Source organism: Poecilia formosa, unplaced genomic scaffold (assembly GCF_000485575.1).
Source record: "Poecilia formosa unplaced genomic scaffold, Poecilia_formosa-5.1.2 Scaffold337, whole genome shotgun sequence".
Classification (NCBI taxonomy): domain Eukaryota; kingdom Metazoa; phylum Chordata; class Actinopteri; order Cyprinodontiformes; family Poeciliidae; genus Poecilia; species Poecilia formosa.
In genome coordinates, this window is record NW_006800276.1 from 357,628 (window position 1) to 368,422 (window position 10,795).

The 10,795-nt window shown below is 46.2% G+C and overlaps 3 protein-coding genes and 1 non-coding gene across 4 annotated transcripts in view; 2 read left to right on the plus strand and 2 right to left on the minus strand.

The window, feature by feature from the left end:
- Positions 1 to 3,762, minus strand: part of mmp23bb (matrix metallopeptidase 23bb) — a 6,558-nt gene extending 2,796 nt beyond the window's left edge. The window contains exons 1-4 of the mRNA XM_007573704.2: positions 3,201 to 3,762; positions 1,694 to 1,806; positions 1,410 to 1,552; positions 511 to 678 (exon numbers count right to left, since the gene is read on the minus strand). Of these exons, the coding sequence (XP_007573766.1) occupies positions 511 to 678; positions 1,410 to 1,552; positions 1,694 to 1,806; positions 3,201 to 3,239 (463 nt within the window). The 5' untranslated portion in view covers positions 3,240 to 3,762. The remainder of the gene's footprint in view (positions 1 to 510; positions 679 to 1,409; positions 1,553 to 1,693; positions 1,807 to 3,200) is intronic.
- A 2,277-nt stretch (positions 3,763 to 6,039) lies between these two features.
- Positions 6,040 to 6,111, plus strand: trnag-ucc (transfer RNA glycine (anticodon UCC)). The gene has a single exon. It is a non-coding gene; the product is annotated as a tRNA-Gly (tRNA).
- Positions 6,112 to 6,540: 429 nt separating this feature from the next.
- On the plus strand, positions 6,541 to 9,160 carry polr2d (RNA polymerase II subunit D). The gene is made up of 4 exons (XM_007573706.2): positions 6,541 to 6,790; positions 7,872 to 8,052; positions 8,129 to 8,224; positions 8,974 to 9,160. The coding sequence occupies exons 1-4, from the start codon at positions 6,712 to 6,714 to the stop codon at positions 9,050 to 9,052; spliced, it is 435 nt and encodes a 144-aa protein (XP_007573768.1). The 5' UTR covers positions 6,541 to 6,711; the 3' UTR covers positions 9,053 to 9,160.
- On the minus strand, positions 9,154 to 10,744 carry LOC103152976 (dual specificity protein phosphatase 14). Its single transcript, XM_016661571.1, has 2 exons — positions 9,828 to 10,744; positions 9,154 to 9,423 (listed from the first exon to the last, which is right to left on the minus strand). The coding sequence occupies exons 1-2, from the start codon at positions 10,136 to 10,138 to the stop codon at positions 9,213 to 9,215; spliced, it is 522 nt and encodes a 173-aa protein (XP_016517057.1). The 5' UTR covers positions 10,139 to 10,744; the 3' UTR covers positions 9,154 to 9,212.
- Between the last annotated feature and the right edge of the window lie 51 nt (positions 10,745 to 10,795).

The following is a 10,795-nucleotide window of genomic DNA, read 5'->3' on the forward strand; positions in this document are numbered from 1 at the left end:
GGATGGATGGATGGATGGATGGATGGATGGATGGATGGATGGATGGATGGATGGATGGATCAGAGAGCTGAAACAGAGCAGGAGATCAGTGTTTGATCTACGAGGGACACCTGATGGACAGGAGGGGTAATGCAGCCTGTGAGGTAAAGCTGTTGCTGTAGTTTCCTGCATCTCTCCAATAAGAAGATAGTTAACAGATTTTAACTGCAGAATTAGAAGGAGGTGGACAATCCTGTTTATTTAAACTGGGGGCCATGATGTGATGTCATGTTTTCAATTTTACCCAGATTGTGTTTTTGCTGTTTATTAAGATAGTTCTTAAAATAAGCTTATTGAAAGCAAGACACATCCATTAGACTTTCTTGTTGAATTTTACTTTTCAGATTGATTTTTATCTCCTATTCTGATCTACTGGTCAGTTACTTGTGGAGTTCCTCAGGGATGTGTGCTGGAGTCCATGTTTTGCTTTTTAATTTGATCCTTTTAGTGTTGGTAGTGCTGAGGTGTTACCTTGTTTCCAGCTGAACCTGGACTTCCCGAGGATCCAGAACTCGTGGTTGTCAAAGTGGATCTCTCCTCGAGGCGGCAGGAAGGCGTGAGCCAGCTCCCCATTCAGGCCGTCGAAGCACGGATGGAGAGGAGACCACCAGCAGTCAGTGTGGTTGAAGGTGTAGAAACCTAACGCACCAAAGATCAGAGGAATTAAATCCATGAACGTTTGTATTATTATTCAACCTTAGTGTCTCAGTAGAAACTAAATTTAGCTTGGAGGTAGAAAGCCTTAAAGGTTTGGTGCAGTAATAGTTGTGTTTGTTTTTTTCATTGCAGTTTAGTTTAAGTTTGTTGTGACTTTTTGTTTGTCTACTTCAGTTGGTTTAAATTAGTTTCTAGAGAGTATTTGCTAGTTTCTAATAGTTAGATGTTGCTTAGTTTTAGTTAAGTTTTTATTAGTTATTGTAGTAGCTTTAGTTATTTTAAAGAGCTAAAAGTAATGTGATTATGTTTTCATCGTTTGGGGAATGATTAGCTACTCAACAGAAGACACAATTTTCTAAAATTGTATTTTGTTATTGCTGAACAATCGACTGACTGGTGTTTTATCCCAACTTTTGCTGTCGCCACCGGCAGCTGACGTAAGCTGCTTGTGAGGGGAAAAAACTAAATTTCGCATTAGTTTAAAGACTATAAATAGATTAACAAAGACTAAAACTAAATATATTTTGTCTATAATTTCAGTATGTTTTAGTTAGTTTTATAAGTGTACGACAGTTCCAGTTAATTATAGTTTTCCCCATTAATTCCCGTTTTTCTTCATTTCAGTTAATGAAAATGTTTTCTGTGTCGGTTTTGTTATTTCGGTAGTTTTAGTTACCGGGGTAGTTTGTTGTGATCCTTCCTTTGTGACGTACCGATGGTGATGTCAGCGGTGGTGGCGCTGCCGTTGATGACCTCGGTGAAGGTCAGCGGCGACACGTCGCTCCACTTGGTGAAGGCGATGCTGATGGCCTTCCGGGTGTCCTCCTTGTTCAGCGTGTTGGGGAACTTTATGATCCTGGACGATGAAGAGGCGGCAGGTCAGCGGGCTTGTTTTGCCCTAAGCATCGCCTGGCAGGCTGCTTGAAGCTCCGCCTCTTTTAACAGGCTCACGGTCTGCTTCCTGCTCACCTGTTCAGGTGTGTCTGGGCGGACCCACCTGTATGTGATGTTGTGGTGAGTCCACTTGTGTCCCAGCGGGTTGATGGCGTAGCGTCTGGTTCTGGTTCCTCGGTCTGAGATCGTCTCCTTCATCATGCTGCTGCCAGATATCTGTCAATAAAACGTCAACATTCAATCAGCTGCATGAGGAACGGAGCTGAGGTTCCTCTGGCGTCCACCAGGGGGAGCTACTGATGCACCCTGAAGCAGAATAAACAAATAAACCAACTAAGTTTCAGTGTCACAGCCAGAAGAAAGTCATAACATCAGCAGAAAAAGGTGTAGATTTCAAGAAAAGAATGTTGTTTAATGAGATAAAAGCTTTGACAGATTTATCTAAATCTGATCTGATCCAGGCTGGTCCATATGGTTCTTTATTCGAATTAAAAAAGTCCTTTGTTAAAACATTTAAATCCTGCTGCTGATTATAATTTGATGCAAAAAATAAAATATTTTCCGCCTGGTAAAACTTCACAAACGTTCAACATTACTCATTTTACTTTTTAATTATTTTTCGTGAAGAAGTTCGTATAAAATTACTTCTTTATTCTCATATTATTGTGACTTTATTCTAGATTTATCATATTACAATTTAACAAACCTACCTTGGGGCGACCATATAAAATTCCATTATAAGTTTGGGTCAGAACTCGGTTCTGGTGTTTGGTTTGGGTCAGAACTCGGTTCTGGTGTTTGGTTTTGGACTTCATCTCAGTCTCGGGTCAGAACCGGGTCGCTCTACACAGATATAGGAACTTTTCTTCATGCTTTGTTGGTGTCTGTCGCCCACATGTGGGCCGGGCTCAGAACCGCCTCTGTTCTGTTCCTCAGACCCGACCAGAACAGCAGCAGCACCTGTTGGAGCCGACACCAGAACCAGAACAAACGGGCCCAGTGTCTGACACATCAGACGGCTCAGATTACAAACCAGAACCATCTGATCCGACCCCGCCTCCCTCCAGATACCAGGGGTCGGATCCAGTTGTCAGAACCCGGCCACCAGGACCGGAACACAACCAGAACCAGAACCTCACGGGAACCGGGCCTGTCAGATCCAACAGGTTCTGATAATTGGAGCGGTTCTGGGTTCTGGACCCAGTGGGACTGACAGGAAGCTGCAGCTGCCTGACAAACCAGAACCTCAGAGGAGAACTGGACCGGGCTGCACTGCAGATGGTCGACCCAACTGGACCCGACCCAACCGGACCGGACCTCTGTTTGGGTCCAGAACCTAAGAACCTTCACACATCATGAATCTCCTGGTTCTGATTCTTGATGTATCTGGACCATTTACATTCAGAACCCGAAGAGAACCAGGTCAGAACCAGCAGGACAAACCTGCAGGGACACAAAGGTCCAAAAAGTTCAGAACCAGGCTGAGGGCCCCTGATGAAGAGGAGGGCCCCTCCTCTTCATCACACATTCACTCCTCAGAGGTCACTGACAGCTGATCCAGTAATCAAACCGAACCGAACCGAACCGGACGGGAGCAGAACTTCACTGACCTTCATCATCATCACCAGCAGCAGCAGGAGGAGCTTCATGGTGTCCCCTCTGCGCAGTCCTGCCCGTCCGGACCGAACTCCTGCTGCTCCGCTGCCGCTCCGGACCAACTGAGGGAAGTTCGCGGAGTGTGTGTGCGCTCGCTGCCGCAGGCGGGGCGGTCCGGGTGGGCGGGGTCAGGTGTGTGCGCGGTGTCCGCTTACTTTCCGCGGAGACATTTTAACCGTTTCAGCGCCTTACCCAAACGAACCTCGCCGAGAAAGAGGGAACTCGCTCCGATCTGGAGGACAAACAAAAGCGAGCCGACCCGCGGGCCCCCGGGGCCGCCAGGGGCCCAGGTAGGGACGCCCTGAGGTGTTTTCGGCTCCAGATGTTTGGCACATCTGTGAAAACAGACACTGGAAAACACGGAGTCCCACGGAGGAAAAAGTTCTGAACTTTTCATATCCAATGAGACAGACTGGGCCGCAGAAATGGTTCCATTCAGGTTCGGATTGTTGAACTGGATCAGAACCAGGAACCGACAGATGACTGAGAAAGAAATCTCAGTTTGTTTTGGGCTGAAAAAATAAAATAGAGAAAATGTGAAATAGTAATGCTGACCCGGTTCTGGTGGATTTGGACCCAGAACCGGGGTCTGGGTCCAATGTCAGATCCAACAGGTTGCTGATGCTGATCTCTTTCCCACTGGTTCTGTTAAACACGATGCCAGGAGGGAAAGAGATCAGCAGTGATGCTGGGAAGGGTTCAAAGGTCATGACCAAACTACCTGAATCCATCATTCTGCAGAGCTGAAACTTCAGAGAAATTAGCAGAAATCCTGGCTGTGAAGCACGGCGGTGGCAGGCTGGTGATGTGGGATTGATCTGAGGCCGTCTGCTCCTCAGTTGCAGCCAGACCCAAACCAGGTCGTCAGCAGACTGATGGTTCCGAAGACACAGCGAGTCTACAACAGGATGTTTGATGAAGGCATTACAGTGGCCTAGTCAAAGCCCAGACCTTAGCCTGGTTGAAATCCTGGGGCCTTTAGAAAAACAATATGAGATGAATGGAAATCTCAGCTGGAGGTTCTGTTGGGCCACGACGACCAGAACGGGTGGCTGGGTTCTATTCTGATTCAGTCACAGTTTGAATTTAGCCCCGCCTTCATCCTGCCGTCTGATTGGCTGCTGGCTCATCCTGCCCTCTGATTGGCTGCTGGCTCAGCATGGCTCCTGCAGCTCTGCTGTTGTTTTATTGTAAGTTAATCTGGAGCTGATAATGAGCAGCTCAGAGCCTCATCAGCAACTCATTACTGTCCTCATTGTTGCCATGGTTTCATCGTTATTGTTATTATTATTGTTGTTATTGTTGTTTATCAGTGAAGGGCAGCTGGTGACCTTCATCCCCCTGCAGAGCGCAGCAGCAGCTGCATGTTAATGAGCTGCACTGGTCCACTGCAGCGATGCATCCTCACCTTCATCACCTTCATCCTTTACATCATCACTTCCATCGTCTTCATCAGTAACATCATCAACATCATCTTCATCATTTATGTTGTCTCAGCATCCACGTCATCTTCGTTTACATCTTCATCATTTCCATCTTCATCTTCATAATTTATGTCTTCATCATCATCATTACCATAATTAACATAACAACTATCATCTTTATTTTCATCATCACCATCATCGTCATCTTCATCCTTATTATTAGAATCACCACCTACTTATTGTCTTCATCATCCTCATTGGCTTCATCATCACCATCTTCATCACCATCATGGTAATGATGATGATGATGATGATGATCAGTGCTGGTTGGCCCTGATGATCTCTAACTGTTACCTCCTGGTTCTGTTGTGTGAACCGGAGTTGGTTTGGTACCGATCGGTTGGTTCTGATTTGCCGTCTGGCTGACGGACAGAGCTCCCTGCGCGCGCCTCGGGCCCCCCAGGGGCCTCCTTCAGCATCACAGAGAGGAGGAGGAGGAGGAGACGGACCTTCAGCGGAGGCTGAGGGATGACGATTTAATTACACTTCTGTTCATTCATCTGTCCATCCAAACACACACACACACACACACACACACACACACACACACACACACACACACACACACACACACACTGACGTCCACAGAAAAACTTTCACACTGACAGAAACAGTAAAAGTCACAGACTCTCTCTCTCCTCCCGCCGGGTTCCCGCAGACACCTCCCCCTCCTCTTCCTCCTCCTCTTCGTCTCTGAATGGAAACTTGCCGTCTGTTTACAGGCTGGTGGTCGTCATAGAGACCAGCAGGTCAAACTGGACATTTCAACGATGTGACGTCTCACTCTGACTGTCACACGTTTGTGATAAAAGCCCCACACTCCATCGTGGGGCTTACACATCTTTAGGGGCCGCCCGGTGCTTTGGGGTCCCATAGACCTCCATCAGACCCTCTGGGGCCCCACAAATCCAGTGAGGCCTCAGGACCCCACTTTTGAGAAATAGAAAATCTTCTTTATCAGTCAGGTTTAACATTGCCATCCAGGAAAAGCATATTAAGCTGTGAGGAGGAAACTAGGACAGACTACTAGTACAAACTTTCACAATAAAAATCAAAAAATATATTTAAAAAGTTCTTTTGAGGAACATCTAAAATCTGATCTATGGCGCCACCCAGTGGACAGATCAGGATAAAACGACCTTTATAATTGACATGAATAAAAAGGAGTAACAGGAAACAAAAAGAAGCAAGATGGATCACTAAACTGGTGAGAAGAAAAACTAAACACTCAGCAAAACTCTTCTAAATATGAGCCGACAACTGTCGAAATGAATGTAGAACCATCACGTTGGCTGGCCAATACGAGAAAGCGTTGGTGGTATAGTGGTTAGCATAGCTGCCTTCCAAGCAGTTGACCCGGGTTCGATTCCCGGCCAACGCAATTCTCCATTTTTGCCGTAATTTTTTCTTCTGTCTCCCAAACACCGGTTTTCTCTTTTAAACTGCTGATAGATGATGATATAAAGTATTTCCCACTTTGACAGTCCTCGATAGGGTTGAAAACAAGACCTTAGCAAGATTTCTGAATGATGCTGAAACAAGTGCGGTAAAGCTAACAACATTGTTTTGTCAACGGTAGTTTTATTGTAACCTTTTTTATAACTCCTTGGCTGTCTCTTACTGTCCGCGAGGAGCACAGGAAGTACAGTTATGACGCTGTTATTGATCCCAGCATGCAGTCTGCGATCAATATCACAAGAAAAAAATGTATGATACAATAATAAAATACATTCAACAACACAAAAGACGGCTCAGGATCTAAAACAGTCCGTTATACCAATGAACACCGCCCAGCCAGCAGGGGGCAGCAGTACATGTTACTAGCAGCGGAAGCAGTAGTGGAAGTGTGGCTGTGTTTGTGTGAAAAACTCAGCGCGGGTCTGGTGCTTCATCCGAACTATCCCTCGATTATCTACCGGTACCAGGACTCAGCCGCTTCTACCAGGACTCACTGGGACTCTCCTCCGGCGGTGCTTTCATCATGGCGGCCGGAGGTAGTTCGGTTCCTCCGCAGCTCGGAGACGTAGAAGAAGACGCTTCTCAGCTTCTGTTTCCTAAAGGTGACAAAGCTCAACACAACACCTGAAGACCCGCTCTTGGACTGTGTTCGGTTGCCACGAGGCCGAACTTCAGTTGTTTATATTGGAGAACAGCGGAATCGTTGTGGTCAGAGTAGTTCTGGTTCAGGTCAGATAACTCAGACAGCCTGGTTCCGTCAGACCATCACATGGTAACAGGCTGTGCCTCCTGACCGGAGATCTGCTCTGTACCTGGTCTGTCACCATGGTTACGGTTTCTCTGCATCAGTTCAGGGTTGATCAACAGATAAGAGCTGCTCCTTACGTTGGGGGTTAATCTGGTGTTCTGGGTCAGAACCGGGCAGCATGTGGCTTCAGAGCCACATGGGTCAGAACCAGAACCTCTGAGAGGAGTGGGAAGTTTCAGATTCCATTCTGGACCCGTGAGATAAATATAGGAGCCATTTGTAAAGCTAAACAGTCAGAAATTAACAGCAATAAATTGAGTTTATTTAGCCTGTCAGGAAAAGATTTTAGCTCAGTTTTCAAAGTCATGTTTTCACCATGTTTGAGCTAAATATTTAATTTACAAACTATATTTAACTCCAAACTAGATATTTAGCTTACCCGCTAAATCATTAGTTAGCTAGCTGAATAAGCTAATTGTTTAATTACCAAAGTAAATATTAACTTCACAAATTATATATTTAGTTTGTACAGTAAACATTTATTTCACAAACTAAATAAAATATTGAGTTCAAAGCTTAAATATTTAGTTTGGAGCAAAATATTTCTAGCTTATTTAGCTAACTAAATATTTAACTAAATACTTACTCTTAATCTAAAAGTTTAGTCTGCTAATTAAATATTTTCATTGAAACTGGCATTTTTAAATGAATGAATAACACGGTGAAAATGTTACTTTGAAACATTAACTCCCAGTGTTTTTTTATAACTAAATAATCCAAATTATTGTTTATGTAACTTTACAGGCATCACTCTGTAGATAAACCTAACAGTTATCAGACTTGAAGGTTAATGTTTTGTTGTATGAGGCCGGGTTGGGCCCATCAGAACCAGTGGTGACGGTGTGGAGGTTCTGATGGTGCCGTTGGTTCTGCAGAGTTCGAGAACGCGGAGACGCTACTGAACTCGGAGGTCCACATGCTGCTGGAGCACCGGAAGCAGCAGAACGAGAGCGCCGAGGACGAGCAGGAGCTGTCCGAGGTCTTCATGAAGACGCTCAACTACACGGCCCGCTTCAGCCGCTTCAAGAACCGCGAGACCATCACCGCCGTGCGCAGGTCCTGCAGCTCAACCTGACCCACTTCTGTCTGCCAGCCGGATCAGGTTCTGACCTGGTTCTGTCTGTCTCCACAGCCTCCTCCTGCAGAAGAAGCTCCATAAGTTCGAGCTGGCCAGTTTGGCCAATCTGTGTCCAGAAGCCGCCGAAGAGGCCAAGGCTCTGATCCCCAGGTGAGTTGGTACCGACCAAGCCCAGTCGGATCAGAACCAGGCACATCCTAGCCTGGTTTTCTTCACAGAACATGTTGGTGTTGGGCCCGTTTTGGTGGTTCTAACAGCAGAACGTTGATCAAGAACCAGATTTCAAAATAAGAGCATGAACATAAACGATAACTAAGACTTCAACACAGACGTCAAATTTTATTAAATTGAATGTTTGAAAAATAGCCAAGTAAATTAGAGCTTTAAAATTCATCCAGAAAAATTCATTTACAGAAAGCTAAGTGCGCTTATCGTCTTCAAAGGTAGCAAAATCAACAATTTTTCCTGGAAAAATTCTAATTTGCTAAGCTAAAACAAATTTCGCTAGTAATAGTGCTAATTTTTAGCTTAGCGCCAGCGCCGTTGACCCGGTTCTTCTACTTGAATGAACAGCAGTTGGTTCTGGTTTAATCACAAGCAGCATTAAATCTGTGACTGTAAGTCCAAATGGTTCCGTCTGCAGCAGTCGCTTCTACCAGAGGACGGACGCGGACCCTGCTGGTTCTGGACGCGTTTCTGGTTAAACACGCCTGAACGGGTCATGAACCGGGTCAGGTTCTGAAGTAACCCAGCTGCTGACATTTCTGAAATCTGCAGGGCTAGAACAGGACCACTGCTGTTTACGTTTACAGAGATCCCAGCCAGATCAGAACCGGTTCTGTTTATCCAACACGACTTTATTTCTGTGTGATTTAAGGTATTGTTGGTTCTGGTTTCAGTTTGGAGGGCCGGTTTGAGGATGAGGAGCTGCAGCAGATCCTGGACGATATCCAGACCAAGAGGAGCTTCCAGTACTGACCCACTGATCTGACCCGGTGCCATCTGGGCCTTCCAGTACCGATCCAATCTGATGCTATCTGATCTTTCTGTGTGCCGTATAAATAAAACTTTCTTCTTTTTTTTTTTACCATGTTCGTGTTTTCTTGTCTCCGTCTGGTTCTGGTACCTTGTGTTTGGGTCAGATGTTCACACAGTACTCGGCTCCGTCCGGGTTCTGCAGGGCCTCAGGCAGAACCCCAGCTGCCGTCCCCACCATTCTCATTGTGTTCTGACCCAACAGCTCCCTCTCGTACTCCATGAGCTGCCTCCAGAACCCGGCATTGGGTCGGATAAACGGCCGGCGCTCCAGAACCAGTTCGTGGGCCTGACGGAGGCTGAGGCCTTCAGATCTGGATGTAGAACAGAACCGACATGTTGGTTCTGTAGAACTTTACAGGAAATCCCTGATAAGAACAGTTGGGTAGAGTTCTGATCCCAACCGACCCGGGAAATGTTACGGTTCAGTTTTAGGGGAAGCTAAGTGCGCTAAACGCCTTAAAAGTTAGCAAAAATGCTAAAGCGTCTCATCTTCTCATTACATTCTTCCAGGTAAATTGTACATTGCTAAGATAAAAATAAGCTTTGCTAACATAATGGAGCTAATGTTTACCTTAGCGCTTTAGAATTTATCTTCAAAAATTAATTTAGGTGAAGCTAAGTACACTAAACTTATTCAAAGTTAGCAAAAACACGTCAAGGGTCTTGGCGTGTTTTGGTTGTGTTAGCAGAACCAACCCAAACCCAGAGCCGTTACCTCATCAGATAAGCCATGACCAGCGCTGCGGAGCGGCTCCGACCCGCCGTGCAGTGGACCAGAGTGGACCCAGCCTGGTTCTGCTGGATCCGCTCCGTTACCGGGTCAAAGTACTGACCCAGCTGAGCATGGGGCCGGTCCTGGACTGGGATGTGGAGGATCTGCAGGCCATCGGCCACTGGGTAGGGCAGGTCTGGCAGCCCGCTGGCGTTGATGATGAGCGAGATGTTCCTGCTGGTCAACACGGCTGCGTTCAGCGCCGAGTCCAGATCGCCCAGGTAGAGCCGGGCCGAAACCTGGGAGACCCGCATGCCAGTCTGAATGCTTCCTGGAGCAGGAGATTCAGAGTGAACAGCAGCTGGTACAGCGTCACCATGTGGACGGATGTTTAACAGAACTTCGTGTGTTCAGATCAGATCCTTGTTCTGCTAAGGTTCTGAGTGGTCCAATCTAGATGTGACCAAACAAACATCTCTGAACTCTTGACCTAAAAGAACTGGACCTGAGTGGAGTCACTGACCTTCCCTCCATCCAGGACCTCTAAAGGTCTAGAGACATGAAAATGGACGCTAACATCTCTGCAGATCCCACACATGCTGGACATGAATGGTTTAGACCAGGGGTGTCAAACGTACGGCCCGCGGGCCGGAACCGGCCCTCCGAACGATTTAGTCCGGCCCGGGGGCTAAATGCATTATCATTATTCATGAAAAAACATATACTTCGTTTAATTGAAAATCTGCAGTTCCTATACTGTCCACGAGGGGCGCTGTGTTTTATTCAGAGCACACGACATGATGCAACACTGCAGCGGAACTAACAGCAGATGGCAGCACTGAGCTTCAGGTTCTGTAAACAAGTTCGGTTCTATGCTTTACCAGCTTTTTATTTTGGCCCTAGCAACCTCATATTTCTCGTGCATGCTAACATACATACATGTTATGTATGCAAGTTTTTCTATATGTATG

Coding starts and splice junctions, on each gene's coding strand:
- polr2d (XM_007573706.2), top strand. CDS start 6,712: ATGGCGGCCGGAGGTAGTTCGGTTCCTCCGCAGCTCGGAGACGTAGAA. Junction 6,791..7,871: donor TCAGCTTCTGTTTCCTAAAG/GTGACAAAGCTC, acceptor TTGGTTCTGCAG/AGTTCGAGAACGCGGAGACG. Junction 8,225..8,973: donor GCCAAGGCTCTGATCCCCAG/GTGAGTTGGTAC, acceptor TTCTGGTTTCAG/TTTGGAGGGCCGGTTTGAGG.
- LOC103152976 (XM_016661571.1), bottom strand. CDS start 10,138: ATGCGGGTCTCCCAGGTTTCGGCCCGGCTCTACCTGGGCGATCTGGAC. Junction 9,424..9,827: donor GTCATGGCTTATCTGATGAG/GTAACGGCTCTG, acceptor TTCTACATCCAG/ATCTGAAGGCCTCAGCCTCC.